The sequence below is a fragment of the Talpa europaea genome, assembly GCF_964194135.1.
Source record: "Talpa europaea genome assembly, chromosome: 3".
NCBI lineage: Eukaryota > Metazoa > Chordata > Mammalia > Eulipotyphla > Talpidae > Talpa > Talpa europaea.
In genome coordinates this window covers 116150914-116170319 of record NC_140069.1, presented here as the reverse complement: position 1 = coordinate 116170319, position 19406 = coordinate 116150914, and the positions used below count along the sequence as shown (strand labels likewise).

The 19406-nt window shown below is 39.7% G+C and overlaps 1 protein-coding gene across 1 annotated transcript; it reads right to left on the bottom strand.

Moving 5' to 3' along the window:
- Positions 1 to 89: 89 nt before the first annotated feature.
- On the bottom strand, positions 90 to 12842 carry PMPCB (peptidase, mitochondrial processing subunit beta; the record flags this gene model as incomplete). The annotated part of the gene is made up of 13 exons (XM_084229489.1): positions 90 to 154; positions 241 to 316; positions 477 to 565; positions 956 to 1041; positions 1799 to 1959; positions 2735 to 2878; positions 3721 to 3833; positions 6059 to 6138; positions 6906 to 7104; positions 8455 to 8584; positions 10751 to 10837; positions 11502 to 11642; positions 12735 to 12842. The coding sequence occupies 13 exons, from the start codon at positions 12840 to 12842 to the stop codon at positions 90 to 92; spliced, it is 1479 nt and encodes a 492-aa protein (XP_084085615.1).
- Between the last annotated feature and the right edge of the window lie 6564 nt (positions 12843 to 19406).

The following is a 19406-nucleotide window of genomic DNA, read 5'->3' as shown; positions in this document are numbered from 1 at the left end:
TTAATCCTTTGAAAGGTTGACAGTACTTGATTCAAATTAATTTTTAAAGTCTCTGTTATATGTTCAAAATATTTTAATTAGGATCATTTTTAATCACGAAGCCAGCGCATGTTACTGCAAATCTGGTTAAAATCTGGTAGCCGTTCAATGGGACCTAAGGATTTAAGAGGAAGAAAAGTTAAAATGGAATTTAAAGTACTTAGCCAACTTACTGCATAACAGAAAAAGAGCCAAGCTTACCAACAGCAGCAATAGCTGGACTCTTATCATAAATATATTTGGTACACACTTCTTGAATTGTCTCAGCATTTACAGCCTGAAATGGAGAGGAAACTAGCATATAGAGTTTTGTTGTAAAGGCTAATTCTATAACTGCAACTTTTTTTAGAGCTAAAGCAGGATTTACTACCTGTATTTTCTGCTTTTGTTTTAAGGACCATTTTACACAGGATCTAACAAATTTAAGTACTACTTACATCAATTCTTGCTTCAAGCTCAGGGATGGGAATTCTTCTATTATAACATAACATTTGCCTACCAATATCTTCACATATTGGAGTTGAACCTATGTAAAGAAAAGGAAAAATTAAGTATCAGAATATAAATCAAATACAGTTGACACTTGAACATGAGTTTGAACAGCACTGGTCCACTTGTGGATTTCTTTCTATCCGCAGGTTCCACATTCTGAGTTTCAACCAACTGGATATCAATTGAATCCTCAAATGCGGAACCTGCAGGTACAGAGTGCTGACTTTAAGGACTTGAGTACTCTTAAATTTTGGTGGTGAAGGGGAGCAGTCCTGAAACCAACCTTCCCCACCCCCATGCTAAGGAACAACAGTGGTTTTTATGGAGTCCTAAGTTGCACAAGGATTTTCTACTGCACAGTATTGTTAACTCCAGTATTGTTCAAGGGTTAACTATATATGACAATAGAACTATTTATTCTTACCATCAAGTTGCAACAACATGTTTGTTTTCAGAAGATTTTTGGCTCGTGCAACTTCACTTTCAGTGACACTTGTACAAAGTCGCATCCTAAAAAGCCATTTGGAAAGATGAAAAAGTCAGGTGTTTATCAGTTATGACACGATATATATTATGCCACAACATACACATGAGTATGGTTTTCGCTTAGTAAAAAGCTGGAATTACTAATGATTTCAATAACTAAACACAACTAACATATTACTGATTACTTTCCTGGTACTGTCAATTTTTCAAAAATGAAGTAATTAGAAACAGAGGTTCAATATAAACATAAGGTGACCATGTTTTGTGAAATGGTCATTTTGAGACTTCATAAATGCCTGTCTGTGGGGACAGGTCCGTGGGTCATAGTGAGCTTTTCAAAAGAATCCAATTGATTCTAACTTAAACCTAATTAAATTATATCCCCCTGTGAACTGATTTAGAAGACACTATTTAAGAATGGTGGTGGTATGGAACTAGACAGAGCTTAATAGTGTTTTAAGAAGCTGTGTGCCTTTCTGCCTTAAAATACTAGTTGATTAGAACATATTTTTCTTTAACAATGGCAACATCACATTTTTCATTAACACTGTTCTTTCCAAGCCAGAGAGCTTTGAGATTTTTTTCTAAGCTTCTAGTTGACATTTAAATATTTTAAACTTTAGGATCTTTCGAGGTAATCCACTTAAAGTATATGATCTTTAAAAATGTCAACCACTGCTACTACTTAGTCTAGTTCTCAACTAAATGCTAATACCATCAGTGTAAAGAGGAAACTAGTCTGAAATATGAATTGTATACAAGATTTAAGATATTTTCTTACCATTCTTTTTGAACAATATGTACCATGTCTGCAATAGTGGCTGGTTCACAAACCATATAGATCCCCCATAATCCTGTATCAGTATAGGAAGTATTAAAAGACTGGAAGCTGTGGCAGAGGTTGCCATGACAGGTGAACTGAGCCAGCTTGCTAGATAAACTCTGTAAGAAAAAAGACTGTCTTAGAGAAATGTAGGCATGCATGCTCAATTATCAGTAAGCAAAATGAGACAACTGGCAAAAAGTTAATGTCCTGAGTTTTCTCCAGTCACATCTCAATATTAAATGAAATTCTTAGTCTCAATGAATTTTACCTTTATCTCACTGGCCAATGCATTGCCAAAGAAATGCATGATGTAAAAATAATTTGTAATTAACACAGTCACTGCACCTACTTTTAAAACAATTACATTTCTATAATCAATCCAATGTGTAGGGCTCTTGGCTGTGTACACTTAAAAGTTTGAAATTATATTGCATGTGAATCCTAACATACTTATAAGAAATGTATTTTGTCAATGTACTAAGTACAAAGTACATTGTCCTTTCAAACTGTTTGAAAACAATTCAGACTAACAGAAATTACAAAAATAGTACAAAAAAAGTTCCTTTGGATAAATTCACATTATCCAAAAATCCCTGTTATTTTACCATATTTGCTATATCATTCTTTTTAAGTATATTTTTTGATGTTCTGTACTTTTTAGTGTGTACTTCTGAAAAACAAGGATATTAACCTCAGTACAATTATTAAAATTAGTATACTGGTAGTGATATACTACTATTAACTAATTCTATCATTCATATTTTGCCAGTTAATCCACTAACAAACTTCATGGCAAAGGAAATTACTTTTCTTTGGCTCAGGAAGCAACCCAAAGTCAGTTTATATTTTAAAAATCAAAGTTAGATTTCCATTATATTTAACATCACTTACCATTCCTCCCCCAAAAGAACGATCCCAGTTGCCAATCAGTGTGTTTGCAACCATAAGGCAGATAGTATCTGGATGTGCCCAACCAACAGCTTCAACAGCTATTGCAATGTGAGACAAAGGCATCTTGTCATCCCGCAATCGAATCTAGTAAGATAAAAAGAACAAAACCCCAGTAAAGATGATTGCTATATAACATGTTTAATAAGAAACAAATTCACCAATCCTATTAATTGCAAAGATAAAATGTTCACCATGACTGGTTTTAAACTTAGCAGGTCTCATTATGTTGCACAATCTAATCTAGAAAAATTTCACTGAAAGATCTCCAATGGAATACTATAGTCATAGCCACTAGATAGTTACTGGTCCAAAAGGTTTTACATTATTTCACTGGTAGAAATATATCTTTTGTGTTTATCAACCTGAATTTTTCTATCTTAATTTAAGCTAATATTGACACAATAGGCTTATTTCAATACTGCCAATATTACAGTTCTATGCAACCGCCAACATCAGACCTCTTTGCAGATACTACTTTGAGCATCATCCCTAAGGAGACCATCCGCCCACATAAGGCTTAAAGCTACTGAGGTAGCAGACTGTCTTCAAGATCTTCCTCTAACAGGTATTCCCCAGAAATGCACTGTGGGCCAAACTCAGCCAAGAGTAAACTGGAAGTCAAAAATCAAAATTTGGGATTTTTGAAATGAAATTACTTTTATAACTTACAGCATGAGATGGGCAGAGTGCCAAAGAAAAAGCACAGAAAGACCAAATTATAACAATGCTCTTAAAATCTTGCTTCCTTAAGAAAAATAGGTGGTCAACTAATCTGGAACAGGAAAGAATGTTAAGAAACAAGTCCATCCTTTCCCAAGTTTGTTTCAATTTCTTCCAGTTTACTCTTGTTAGACATGTACATTTTGTATAAACCATAAATATAAGAAACCCAAAGGACTATTTCTAGCTTAGGTGGCTTGCTCTACCTCACTTCCTGTGAATTTGCAGGGAGGCAGAGCTGGTATTTCTCCTTTTTGTGCGGACAAAGTGTCACCAAAATGAAACTTTGCTAATTCAAGCAGTTCATCATGGGAAACTCCTAAAATGAAGGAAAATATTTTCATATTTATCTAGTAACAGTAGTACAATCTAAAATAGGCAAATACTTTATTCACAGTAAGTTCCAGGTGGTGTATATATATATGTGATGTAAATGACATAATTTGCACTCACTAGAACTATTTTAAGGGTAAGCTCACACGACTTATTTTCTTGGGTGTTAAAAGGCTTTTGGTAGCAAAGCTTTCTCATGTAGAGCGTATCTTCCGTTTTGTCAACAAATTGCGTTCACAGCTAATGATAGTAAGACAGCTTTAAAAATGCCACCTTCCATACAAAAAATTAAGTTACAAAAATCCTAGAATGCAAACTAGCAAAAAAAGGTCCATTTTTTTAATGTTACTTTTTAAGTAGAAAAGAATATGAATGTTCGCCATCTCATTTAAAGAAAACTGGAAATTTATACTTATATAAATTTATTTAGCGTGCTATCAGAACTTAGAAACAAAATAATCTAAATTTCTGAAGAAATCCATCACTATTTGTCATCCAAAACGTAGGCATTATATACCCCTTACTATGCAAATACAAGAACCAAGCAGATTTAATCAGTAAAGAATTCTTAAGTATAAACTTAAAAAACAAATGTAGGCAGTGCAAGTGCTTTCAAAAATATGGCCACAGATTCCTTTAAATGAAATATTCCACTAGTATTTTCACAATAAACACAATATACACCAGTATTTTCTAAAACAAATCTATGCTATCAAACAAGCCAGTGAATGACTGTACATTGTTTTCAGAATCACTAAGAAAGAGAGCCACCTTGGAAAGCAATCCAAGGGCAACAAAACAGTAGTTTTGGTGATACAAAGATGATAAACAGAGTAAAAAACCATGAACGTGCACATAGTTCTTAGCACCTGACAACTGCTCCTGCTCTTATTATCTTTACCTATAGTCCTGGCTAGATATTCCAGATACTCAGTTTTTGCTCTTAATTCCACCTCTACTTAACCCTATCCAAAGGCAGGAGGAATCTGCCTTTAAAAAAATATAAATAAATAACGTTAGGTCTGGCCTATTTCACTGAATTTTTAAGATGCTGTTGTTTAGAAGGCACATCATCATTTATGTACCACTAGTACAAAATGTTCATCTAAGGCTATTAACTAAGCTATCCCAACTTCAGCAATGTCAAAATGAATTCAGGAAAAATACAGTACAACCTATGTGTCCACATGCCATCCAACAATGGCAAAGCTGTCCCAGACAGCTTGGTTGTTGATGCACCCTCTAACCAAGTCTTCTCATTTCCAAGGCAATTTCAAATACTGAATCCCGAGTCAGCACTAGCCACATCAATTACTCAAGAGAATTTCAGACTGCACTGCCTGCCATACAAAGGTAACAATTTAGCTTGACCTACAATAAATGTTTATTATGTAATATACAATACTTGAGATACTTAAGTCTCATTTTCATTGTTACTTCCAGGTAATTAGCAGTTTATCAAAGACAACTACATTTTAATTTATTGTCCTTTCTAAGTGAAGAAAAATTAAATCTACAGAAAAGAACACTCACTTTACTCTAAAAAGAGAAAGATAAACCAAAGTGAAACCAATAAAATGTACTGTTTGCCTAAATTCAGAATCTGGATAGCCAGCAGAATCTGATGGAACTTTCTTTGATAACTGGTTTCACACACCACTTAATGGCCTTAGACGAACATTTGGTACTATTGGTACATGAATGATGATGTGCCTTGTAAACAACAGCATCTTACCTTATGCTACTTGCACATTAAGATTCCCACTAAACATTCTCCTGACTCCTTATGTATTTTTCCCTCTCTGTAATTATTTTATCTACTGAGTGAATGAAAGAAGAATGAACTTTGACATAGCCATACTGGACAAAAGATGACACTGGTTCTCAAGAAATAATTTAAAAGTCTCAAGAGTTTATCCCCAAACTGTAGATACTATCTTCCAAGAGTCACTATCTTCCACTTGAATCAGTGGTCCTTTTCTTGTAATTCCACTAAGATGTACTCTTACGTATTGGAAAGTTCTTAAGTTTTTCAAATAGAGAAGTTTATTTGGAAAAATCTACAACCAAAGAGAAAAGGAAAAATCCCCTTACATGGCATTTACCTTACAATTTTCTCTGTTGATGAAAATCATAGGACATCTCCCAACAGGACCAAACCAATAAGGCCATCACTCTAATTGTCTAAAATAGCTGTAGGAAAGAACTAACCTCCAGCAGCAGCAAGCACTATTCTTGGTCCCTTATAATGTGTGGTTATATAGTCCACTAAGTCCTTACGATTTATTGACCTGTAAATAGAGAAAAGCAGTATTAAAAGGAAATAAAGCCTAGTTCTTCACATAATATACCTGAAATCAAAGGGAGCGAAGGAATGGACACCTTGTCACTTTTTTTCTTTGAAAATGTTACTTTTTGAGGCAAAACAAAAAAAATGTATACAAACACACATCTGAAATTAAATTGGATCTTAAAGGTATTCTAATGTTATATGCAGTCAGAAATGGGATATAAACAAGTATCAAAAGTCATCTTTTTTATATCTATCAAGAAAAAAATTTTGATGCCATCCAGTAGTAGTTGTAAGTCCAGATACCTGTGGTTAAAATATAACTATAAGTTCAGGTTATCAGAGGAAGAGGAATACTTCCTGAAACACACTTTTTGAATGTATTGTTTTTTTTTTTTAAGATTTATTTTTATTTATTTATTTATTTATTTATTTATGCATACATATATACATACATACATACATACATACATACAAGCACTGGGTACAGTCAGAAGCGCAGGAGGGTGAGAGAATTCACCAGAGCCAGAGCGGGGAGCAGAACAGGCAGAAGGACCGAAGTACACTGCTGAGGGGAGCAGCAGGCGGCAGGAGAGGTCTGCGAGCCATGTGGGACCCTCTCTGGTGGCCGGGGATTGGGAATGCAGAGGCTGCAGGCAGCTTTGCAGCCCAGCGCTCAACCGCTGTGCCACCAGGGGAGGCCCTTTTTGAATGTGTTTTTATAACTCACAAATTTTTTCCCCAAAAATCAGATTATATAATACTTACTTGATATTTTCAGTTGGTCCCAAAATTGTCCGTCCAAGTGCAGTATTTTGATAAGCTGTTGCATGAAGATAATCAAAAACAACTTCTTGTAAATTGGTTTCAACTTCCTGCATCTCTCTAAGGATTACTCCACGTTCACGTTCAATCTCTGCCTCTCCCAATGTGCTGTTCTGTATTATATCAGCAAGAATTTCTACAGCTTTTGAAAATAAAACACGAGAAGAAACAGTAAGACTTAATTTTCACCATTGAGATATGTCAAACAAGCATTAAAAAACCACAATACTGACCATGATTCAATATTGACTAAATGATTAAACTGAGAAGAAACAAATTTTCTATACATTCAACATACCTAAAAGGACAAATATTAAAATAAAAAATGTAAAATGTGAACCCCTGTGGTATGGAAGGGCTTGGGGGAAAATTTCTAAATTTGCCTTATAAGACTATCTCCACCACCACCCCCCCCAAAAAAAAAGCCACAGAAATCTACATATGAATGCACTGTTCTGTATGACATTTAGAAAACATTAGAACAACTAGGTTTGGGTAAGAGTCTACAATGCTCAAGTATTTACTAAACAAGTTCCCATTGCAGTGATGCTGCTACATAAAGAAGCCAGAATCATCGAAACCTACATATGCCCCCAGTGAATCCCAGTGAATTTATAATAGAATGTGTTCTCTCAAATATACTTCCCCACTTAATTTAATCCCAGTGCTTATTCCCCCTCCCTTTTGGTCATTGTTGGCTAGATTCTTATCATTAGCAAAGTCTCTGATAAATAATGATCTAACAGAACTGGAGTAGTTAGTAACTAAAGAATAGGCACCCCCAAAAGAGATACATATAACCATGAAAGGGATTTAAAATGACCTTTGGGAAAAACTGATGAAACCCTCAAAGACCTAATTTTACTGCTATAAAAACAATCATTAGTGCCTCCCCCGTGGCGCAGCGGTTGAGCGCTGGGTTGCAAAGCTGCCAGTAGCCTCTGCAGCGCCGGTTCGATCCCCGGCCACCAGGTGAGGGTCCCACATGGTGCACAGACCTCTCCTGCAGCCCGCTGCTCCCCTCAGCAGTGTACTTCGGTCCTTCTGCCTGTTCTGCTCCCTGCTCTGGCTCTGGTGAATTCTCTCACCCTCCCACGCTTCGGACTGTACCCAGTGCTTGTATAAATAAATAAATAAATCTTAAAAAAAAAAATCAACAACCTTGTAAGTGAACATTTGTTTATTTTGCTTAGTACCAAGAGGTTTGTATCAAACATGGAATAACAACAATTAAAATGTTTCACTACATAGGTATGGCTCTGGAAGTAGTACATTCAAATCAAGTGCTGAGTCCTTGATTTGCATGTGTCTTAGGCCTAGAAACATTTGATAGCATTTGTTGTATTTAAGGAAACAGTAAGATGCTCCCTCAACCAGAGATTGTTTCCTTTTTCACATTTCTAGGGGTTACTCTTCACAACATAAAACATTACTAAATTACTTCTGAATCCTCATGAAAATTACGTATCTGTGGTATAAATAATAACAGTACCTCTCGGCAAATCTTTAGAGAATGCTTTGGCATAATATACAGTCTGCTCCCTGGAAGTATAGGCATTGAGATGAGCACCCATGTTTTCAATCTCAAGTTCCAGATCTAACTGGGATCTCTTTTTGGTGCCCTGAAATAAGAGATGATAAAAAGTGTTACACTTTTCCTTTACATCTTATCTATTGTAAACATTTCAGACAAAGAACCAAGAGAATATAAGCTTATATCAGTTCCATGCAAGGAGTCAAATCAAGTTTCTAAAGTACATCAGGCTTCAGAAATAGTGATATACATCCAGATGACGCTGATATCACAATAGAAAAGCTTTGTTTCACCTTCATAGAGCTATTATCAATTTTTCAGATAATCCTGGATTAAAAAAATAAAAAAAAACCATGCTATAAATTTAAGTAGTTCTCCTTGCCTTAGACTGAAATTTTGTGCTACCACCTCTTAAAGAAATTGCATTTTATGGATCTAAGAAATTATCCAGCGATTCCATACCTAGGAATCTACCCAAAGGACCAAAAAACACTAATTTGAAAGGAAACCTGCACTCCTATGTTTATTGCAGCACTATTAGAAACATTCCAAGTACCCCAAAGTAGACAAATGGATCAAAAAGCTGTGGTGTATCTACACCATGGAATATTACTCAGTGATGAAAAAAGATAAATTTATGCCATCTGTGGTAACATGGATGGAGGTGGAAGAGATTTTGCTAGCCTAAATAAGTTAGAAGGAAAAAGATAAATATCGGATGGTCTCACTTATATGTGGACTATAGAAAAACCAAACAAAAGGTCAAGAGAAAGTCAAAACTAGAAAGCTGACCAATAAAATGTATGTTGGTAAGGTGGTGGTGAAAAAGAAACTCATCCACTGTTGGTAGGAATGCAAACTGGTACCAGTGGAAAACTGTATGGAGATTTCTCAAGAAAATAAAAATGGAAATTCCATATGACCTAGCAATCCCTTTATTCGTTATACAAATAACATGAAAACTCTAATACAAAAAGATTTATCTACACTATGTACATAGTAGCGCTGTTCACAATTGCCAGTTCACAGAACCAAACCAAGTACTCTTCAACAGGTGAATGGATAGAGAAACTTTGGAGCATATATCCTCAATGGAATATTATGCAGCTGTGAAAAAGGATGAACCTGTGGCATTCAGGACAAAATGGATGAACCCTAAGGTGATTATGCTGAGTGAAATCAGTCAAAAAGTGATAGATTTCAGATGGTTTTACTTACCTGCAAAATATAAACACCCAAAAAGCATTACAAATACAATAGAAGAAATGAAACTTGAACTGTGAAAAAAAGAAAATGGTTACCAGAGGGCATAGGGAGATGGGTAGATGGAATGAAGGAGGGGAGCAGATAGGGTATGGCCATGCATGGCTTGGTGGAAGGGGGAAAAAAATGTCATTGTATATACTGTATCCTAAACGAAATCAGAATCTTGAGACTCAGGCATCTGTATTTTAAGCTCAACATCATTACAATATGCAGTTGGATTGTATAAACTATTACATATTTTCAAACTTAATTTTACAGCATAGCTCTGAACATTAGATGGTAACATTTTGTTTTCCTGGAACAGATTTTGAGTAATCTGAATTGTAAAATACTTACAAACCTGGGCTATATAGGTAGCCAGGAAATACATAGGCATAGATTTACTAAATCTGAGAACAGAAATTCTAATCCTGGAAACACTGAACATTTGTATAATTTCATAATGACTAGCAGTAAAATAACTGATTTAAAGTCAATATGTTTAAATCAAAATGCATTCAGAGGGCTCCCTGGTGGTGCAAGGGGTTAAGTACCGCAATATGAAGCAATCCACAGCCTCTGCAGCACGAGTTTGATCCCCAGCCGGCCAGGGAGCAACCCACATGGCACAGCAGACCTCTCCTGCTTTGCCCACTGCTCCCCTCAGCAGTGTACTTCAGTCAGTCGGCCTGTTCTGTTCCCCACTCTGTCTCTGATGGGTCATTTCATCCCCCACACCACTGGCCTATAACCCAGCTCTTGTATGCATAAATAAATAAATCTTTAAAAAAAAATGCATTCAGAAATCACAAAACAAAAAAATTGTGAATATATTCAAGATTTGCTTTCTATTGTTAAAATGAGTTGATGTCATTGGCAGAATGTTAATAACTGATGAAGCTGGGGACTGGACATATTGGAGCTTCTGTTCGCCTTTCAGATTTACTAATGTTGAAATTTCAATAAAATGCTTAAAATAGCTGAAAAAAAAAAAAATCTTAAAACTTGCCTTGAAAGCCATGTGCTCCAGAAAGTGAGCTGTTCCATTATTCTTCTCATTTTCATAGCGACTTCCAGCATCAATCCAAAGTCCAACCTTAAAGCAATCAAAGAACAATCGTTTTCTTTTTTGGCAGTGGAAAGAGAGAAAAGGATAATTTCCTCCCTTTTTCTGACAAATGCTTTCCAGTTTTAACAGTAAAGTTTTTTTTGTCTGAGTGGATTAACGACATATTCCTTTGAAATTTTTGTCATCAGGGTACTGCCAAGTGGTACTATCTACTTTCCAGCTTCCCTGAGGACTCAGAATCTTAGCGCAACTTGTTACTATAATAAATTAACAACTATAGCATAAAGAATACCAGATATTGCCAGAAAAATGTAGGTTCAGATCCTGGTTCTTCATGTATAAGCTACCTCACCCTGGATAAAATCTTTTAACTTCTCTGAACCTGTTTCTCAACTGTAAAATTGGTCTGATGTGTGTACTACAAAGAACTATTTTAAAGATCAAATGAGATATAAAAACATCCTGCTGAGTAGCCTAGCAAATATACCCCTTTCATTATCATCAACTAATAACAGGTAACAAGAACCAGATGTAGACACACAGGGAGCAGCACCTGCAACTGGCAAGGAAGACTCACTGGAAGAAGGGTCACAACTGAGAGTCACCTGATAAGGCAAAATAACAGCCCCTATTTTTCAACCATCAGCCAACTTAAAAGCTGAGCCTGAAAATCAACAACTCAATCACCTACCGTGCATGTTGAGAGCCCAGAGTCTTCAGAGGCCACTCTGAGCCCATTCTCCAAGCAAGTTACTCGTGTTTCTGGAACGTTCAGAACAACTTCTGTAGCAGCCTGTGTACTTCTCAATCTGTTCCACCCAAGATGTAATGACTAGCCAGGAATAGAAGGGTGGAAGAGAAGAAGCAAAACACATCACTATTCTGACATTAAACGTTGATTAAAAAACAAAATCTATCTCAAAAAGACTATCAAATACTCCTCCCTCAACTTCTGTTCCATTAGGAGCCCTTGGCCTGGCCCTTGTTCCCTAACCACGCTGCTGAAGCCCAAAACACGCCCTGCCCTTGGGGAAAATGAAGTTACTATCTAGAGGTGGTAGTTCAATCTCCTCGAAATCTTAATATTCATTATGGGGAAGCAAGGGGGGAGGGCTGAGAAAGTACGTAAGAATATCTATACACAACATAGAAATGACTTTTATGCTTTAGCTGCTTCAAGAAAAGCAACAAGTTTAGACCTGGACGCTCAGAAGGCCGGCAGAGTTGCCGACGACACACTCTGGCCCGCCTTTCCGCAGCTTCTCGCCCCTCCTACAGCCGGCCAAGTCCCAGGGCTTGGGGAAGGTTAGAGGCTCGCTCGTGAGAAAAACGCACAGACAAAATTTTCCTTTGGGTGCCCCAGGGTTTCGCGAAATGCCCAGCCGGGAATAAAGACACCCAGTCTCAGGCAAAGCAGAACCCGCAACCATTTCACTTTTTTTTTTTTTAATTTATTTATTTATGTCAGAAGCGCAGGAGGGTGAGAGAATTCACCAGAGCCAGAGCAGAGAGCACAACAGGCAGAAGGACCGAAGTACACTGCTGAGGGGAGCAGCGGGCGCGGCTGGAGAGATCTGCCGTGCCATGTGGGAACCTCGCCTGGTGGCCGGGGATCGAACCGATGCTGCAGAGGCCACGGGCAGATTCGCAGCCCAGCACTCAACCGCTGCGCCACCAGGGGAGGCCCAAACATTTCACTTCTTAATGGCCCCCAACTTGCAACTGCGCTGAGCACGCAGACTTGATCAACACCGACTCCTCGGTGCTGCGGGGGCGAGGCCAGTCCCCGGGGCCATCCCGCAGGTCGCGCGGGGCTGGCGGCCGCCGCCGGCCCAGGCCGCCCGGGCCCGTGACTCAGGGCCGAGGCGCGAGGTCCCGCGGGGAAAAGCCCGGCCCGGGCCCAGCCAAGTGAAGGGAAACTCACCCGCCCGGCCGCGCCTCGGGCCAGAAGCCTCTCGGGAATACCCCAGAGCTGGCGCCGCCGCGCCGCCGGCAACAGAAGGGCTCTGGCTGCAGCCGCCACGGCCGCCATCCCCGCTCGGGCGTGAGGGGAGGATGTGCTTCCGGGTCCCTGACCTGAGGGCCCGGAGAGAAGGGCGGGCCCCACCTTGTGGTCGCGATGGGAATGACAGTCCTCAAAGGACGGGCAGCTAGCTCCTGGGAGGGACTGACCTGGGCGTGGTGCTGAGAGACCCTGTATTAGTGCTACAGGGCAGGGAGAGGGGCAGCCCAAACCCTGCAAACCTGCCTATTCTACATGGGGTTCTGCCATCCGCCGCCTCAACACAACACATAGGAGACTTTAATGGGAAGGAACCTTAATAAAACTAGGAAACAATACAGGAAAGACAAAGAATATAGTTTCTAAATCAAGCACCCAAAGTGACCCGTCCCCTCGTGGGTAAAAGTCCATCCAAAGAGGATTGGCCCAGAGCCTGCCACAAGTCTAAAGCACCTTCCAGTGGGGACCCACAGAAAAGGGTCAGAAACAACCAGACAAGCCCGGAAGGAAAAGAGAAAAATCCAAATCAAGATAAAAGCGGCCATTGTCACCTCCCCACGGGTCTCACCCACCTCTGTGTCACCCAGTCCACGACCAAAAGACAAGCGCAGTTTCTTCACGTGTCTCTAGGCTCCATGCGCCTCCTCCTTCTGGCTCCATCCTGCTTCCTTCCTCAGTCTCTCCTGCAGCTTCTCCTCTCCCTGCTCAGCTCCACCCTCCCTGGGGTGGGGCAGGGAACCTCCCCCTTTCCCCGGGACCACCCTGTTACATTAGCAGCTACTTTTTTCCGATCTACAATGTGCGAGACACAAATGTGGAGAGTTGAAAGTAACCTGGTGCAACATATTATGCCATTGGTGACTGCAATTGATTGCAAAAAGTTAGACTACAATCCCGACTCACGGTAATTAATGAATTTTAAATAGTGTTATCAATTATTCGCTAAGGGACAAAAACTGGTAGTTTATGAAAATCCCTATATATCTTCATAATGCAAATAGGTAGAAATCAAAATAATTGAGGTGGTTGAAATAAATAAATCTTCATAAATATATGAAAAAATATAGCTCACTACTGAGGGTCATAAAATGGTGGTATATATACATTTACTAAGTAATTAGGTTCATTCTTGAAAACTATGGGATGGACAACTCTTAGATTTTTAAATCAAATGAACAAGGTTGCTTCTTGAATGCCTGTACACTATGTTTTCAACAAGGATCACACTGAATTTTGAATGCTTTATTTAGACTACGTGTGAACTTAATATGTTTTAATTTAAAAAACTGAATTTATTTTTAATGTGTAAAAAAGGAGACATGTAGTAAGTGTTAATGAGGATTGCAAAATTGGAGCTCGCTTCTGCTGGTAGGTATGTAAAATGTTGCAGCCTTTGGAAAACAATCTGGGGGTTACTCAAAAAGTTAATCGTTGTTACCATTTACTTCAGTGGTCAAAGGCAAAATCCACAAATTTAGAGATCTAATTGGGTTTGTTAAATGATCTATGAATTGGGCACATCTCACTTAAATAATGCAAGGGGCAGACAAATTGCAAGGTATTTGTAGACATAAAGAGGGCAGAACAAGAGTATTAGTTTAGGAAACTGGTTACTTTAGGATTACACTTTTTTAAAAAAAAAAGATTTATGTATACAAGAGCTGGGGTACAGGTCAGAGGTGTGGGGGGGTGAGAGGATTCACCAGAGACAGAGTGGGGAGCAGAACAGGCAGATTGATGGAAGTACACTGCTGAGGGGAGCAGCTGGGGAGTCAGGAGAAGTCTGCTGCGCCATGTGGGTTGCTCCCTGGCCTGCTGGGGAACCAACTCATTCTGCAGAGGCTGCAGATAGCTTCATAGGTTGCATCTTAACCCCTTGTGCCACCAGCAAGGCCCAGGATTACACTTTTTTTTTTAAGAGTTTATTTATTTATGCATACAAGAACTGAGGTGCAGGCCAGAGGTGCAGGAAGTAAGAGGACTCACCAGAGACAGAGTGGGGAGCAGAACAGGCAGATCCATTGAAATAGACTGCTGAGGGGAGCAGGAGGGAGACAGGAGAGATCTGCTGCACCTTGTGGGTTAGTTCCCTGCCTGGGGATTGAACTCAGGCCACAATGGCTGGCAGTAACTTCATAGTGCTGAGACTTAACCCCTGCACCAGGGAGACCCAGGATTACACTTTAGGGAGAAGTTGAAACTGCAATGAGATTAGGTCTGAGTGTGGTTGGGCGCCAGCATGAAGGACTCCATAGAACCTGTTCTTTCTACTTTTTAACACCAGCCATCCCACTCTTAAGTATATGCCTGAGAGAAATGAAAGCATTTATCGATTTTTATGCCAATATTGATAATATAATGCAAAATAGCCAAAAAGTGGAAGCAACCTATATGTTCATCAACTTATGCACAAGTAAGTAAAATATGGTATATCCAGAAAGCAGAATATTATTCGGGAATGAATGCTATTCACTCCTAAGCAAAAAGAATGAGGTAATCTGAGTGATAAGGCCCCCTCCCCCTTCCCTAGATTGGTGATTGGCAGGGGTTAAATTGGGTAGGAAGAAGGACAGGAGCTGCAGGGAGGTAAGTATGACTACAAAAGTTAGCATGAGAAATCCTTGGAACAATTCTCTGACTTGAATACTGTAAGGGCTACATGAATCCACACATATAACATGTAAAACTAGAGAAATATGAAGGGCAGTGGATTACATCAAAGCCCACTTCCTTGTTGTAATATGGTATTAATATGTTACCATTGGGACAAAATAGATGAAGGGCAAATGAAATCTTTCTGAATTATTTCTTACAGCTTCATGGGAATCTACAATTATCTCAAAATAAAAGTTGAATTTTTTGAAAAAAGTTTACATTTCCAAAAATATTTTTTTTAATGAGAGCGAACACTGTGGGAAAAGTACTGTTCTCTAATTATTGGCCCCATGTATCACAATTATGCATTCAAACAAACACACACACACACACACACACACACACCAACCACAGAGGTCCTTATACAAATTGAAATGGGGAGAGAAATTCAGAATTGTTCATCTGGCCATACTAATAAGGTAATAAAGGGAACTGCAAATGAATTGGAGCAAAAAAAAAAAAAATCTTTGCAAGTTTCATAAAGCTTTCCTGATACAGCCTTTTCTACAATGGCTCCCTGGAGATGAGGGAGCCATTAGTGTGCTATGAGATGTGTAATGTGACAGTTTGAGCAGCTGCCTGAGTCTGGCTGTGGTGCTGGCAGCCTTTGTGCACAGTTTGGATTCATTGAAGGGCCCCAACTTTATTCCTTTTTGTCTTAATGGAGTGGCAAGTAGCCTCTGAGTTGATTACATAATCACCCTGGGAACTGAAGCCCCAGTCAATCCCTGGGAATGTGGCTCATGGCCTATTGTTAATATCCTTCTATTGTTAATATCCTTCTTGTGCACATTTCTATGTTCTGAATATTTCTGAGTTGGAGTGTGTGTATATATGCTTATAGATTGACGGATTTGTCCCTGGCAGTTAAAAAAGTAGGGCGCTTATGCAAGCAACTTCACCCCTTTCAATCCTTTCGTTTGTGCTTATTAATGACCAAGTATAATAGGAGAAAAGCAATTTCTGGAAAATTTGAGATCTCACTTACCCCCATGCAGGCCACCATATCTTTTCCACAGAAAACTAAGCCCAGCATTTATGTTAAAAAAATCTTCACATTCATTTTCTCCTGGTCTTATGTCCAAATTGAGAGGATCATTCTGCACCCAGTGGTCTTTCTGGGATGTTTAAATCATGAATTCTTTATTTGGTTCTTCTCCATTGTTCATTCAGTGAGAGCTCCTTAATTTATACCAAGTTGGTATGTACTGAAGTTTCTGCCCCTGCTTTATAGTTCACTCCACAAGCCTACCTGGAGACCTGCAGCCAAGTGTTCTGCTTTAGAGATCTGCAGTGTTTCCTCTAGCATAAACTTAAACTTGCTAAACCTCCCCACACACACATGCACACACTAACACCCCCCCCAAAAGAAAAAAAAAAGTACCCCAAGGAGATTAGTGGAGCGTGGAAGAAGATTCTAGATTCTAATGAAATGTGAGGGGGAAAAAAACTTAATAAATATCTCAAAACATTCCTGCAAGACTATCAACCAATGAACTCACCTGGATCTCAAAATACTATTCTTCAAACATGGGCATAAGATTCTTCTACAGGTAGAGTAAACCTATCTTCAACATTTGCTCAGGTTTCTGGTATGTAAGAAAAAGAATTCAGAAACCATAAGGAAGATGATTTTCCAGGATGAAAAGCTCATCGAGCCAATGATTATCTGTTCTCCTGGGTCACCTGTGTGCATCCCTCCCTTCTTAGCCCTGACTTCACCAAATTTGGCTAAAGATCTCTAATTCTGAAGTAGAAATTTGGTGATAAGAAAAACGTGTAAAATCTCCAACTATGTCAATAAGCTGGCATGAAACGTCCCTACTTATCTCAGTTGACTTTGGTTTAGCAGGCAGAATTCTAGGGTGATCTTCCCAGGACCAGCACCCGCGAGTACTCCCCTTCCCCCAGGTTCATTCCTGTGTTAGGTCACATCTTTCGGAAAGGTGAAGGAATCAGGTGGAATCAGTGTACCTAATGAGGTGATTTAAGTTAATCAAATACCTCTGGGTGGGTTTTACTTAACCAGGTGAATCCCTTTAAAAGGATTTAGTGCTCCTCCCGCCAGTCTAGTCTCAGAGACGCCCGTCCCCGCGAATTTTCCAGCCACAAGGAGACGGCTTCTGGGCTTCTTCCAACAGCCCTGTCAACTTGGAAGAGGACCCCAAGTCTCAGACGGGGCCCCGGCGCTGCCTGACACCGTGACTGCAGTCTCGTGTGACCCTGCGGGGAGGATGCAGGTGAATCATGCCCAGACTCCTAATCCACAGAAACGGAGATACACGTATGTTGCGGGAAGGTGCCAAGTGTGTCTTGTTTGGGTAGGCCGCGGTCAAAAGAAAAATGTGCAGTTGAATCTCCAGAGATCTGGCTGCCAGTTGTGAGATGACTGTTTTGTTACTTTGCTTTATTGCTCATCTCTTTAAGTACGTCCTAATGACGAACAGGACTAGACAAGGGGAAAAATCCCTTAACAGCAAGCTTCCTAAGCCCGTCTTTCCCATGTAATAGACCAAAAGAGGGGATTTGGCTAACTGTAAGTTCTTCTCTTGCTTTCCCATCAAAATACAAAACGTTCCCCAGCACGGACTGAGTGCTGTTGATTCTTCCTCCAAAATATACCCGGCGCCCATTTTTTTTTTTCCCAGCCCCTTTCCACTAGAGTATAAACCACTATTATCTGCAACCAGAATATGTACAAACAGGCCTCCTATCTGGTTTCCCAGTGTTTTTTCTTTCTCTTTTCTAACTCCTACTTGACCAGTTCAGTGATATTAAAATATTGGGGATTACGTCACTTCCTTGCTTAAGCTTTTCAAAATTTCCCCATTGTTAGAAAATCCAAAATGAGCTGCATTCTCCCCCCAAATAATCTCTAGCCGCTTTGCCTCCAGTTCACAATCTTCCAGTCTGCTCATCTTCTTTCTGTTTTTTCTTCACCTCAGGACTCTAACACATGTTGTTCCTGAGCAGGGCATACCCTTCTTGGCTAATTCTTACATAACCTTTGTCTTTGCTCAAAAGTTACTTCTTCACAACTCTAGAGGTGAGGCTTAAAGCAGGGGAGGAAAATGGATCAAAACAGGGGTGGGAAGAGCACAAGGGACTATGGTGATGGTTCACAGGTGGTGTGGGGTGGAATATTTATGGGAACTATGCCAGAAGGGAGAGGTCAAATACTGTAAAAATATGAACAACAATGTAAAGAAAAATTAAAAATTGAAAAAAAAACAGCTTCCTCAAGGAAGGCTTCCCTGACACTCTAGCAGATGCCAGTGATGCTCCATGTAGCCCACATCTGATGTCATTCTCCCCTCAGCGACCACAGTTGTGGCTCCTGCTAACCGCTTACACCTGCACCTTTCTCCACAGCGTTGCCTTTGACTCATGGGAGCTGCTGAAATGTGCCTGGGAGATTATTCTGCCCCTAGTGGGCAACCGTAACCTATTATCGATTGATACCAGGTAAAACAGTTCAGCCCTTTTATCTCAGAGTGAGATAAACTTGGTCCTCCAATTCCAGTTTCAGAATTCCCGGTGGAATCAGGGTGAGGCTAGAGTTTTCTTGAAAGCTGGTCTTTGCCCAGATTCTTCCCCTGCCTTATCCTGCTACCCTCGGTCCCTTCCAGGAGTTTACTGAGCACACTCCCTCAAGGAAACACTTGTACCAGCACCTTCACTACAGGCTCTGCTTCTAGAAAACCTGTCCTAAAATCACCCATGAACCATCGCCATATTCCCTTGTGTTCTTCCCTCCCCTGTCTTGCCCTCCTCTCCTCCTCTGCTCTATGGTATGATCAGCTTGCTAGTTTTGGCTTTTTTTTTGACCTTTTGTTGGCCTTGGTATCTTTCTTCAAGATAAGTATAGCTGCCAGTGGAATAATGCTCTGGGACTGTGACTTGGAGTTCTTGGGGGTGGGGGTGGGGGAGGGGATAGCT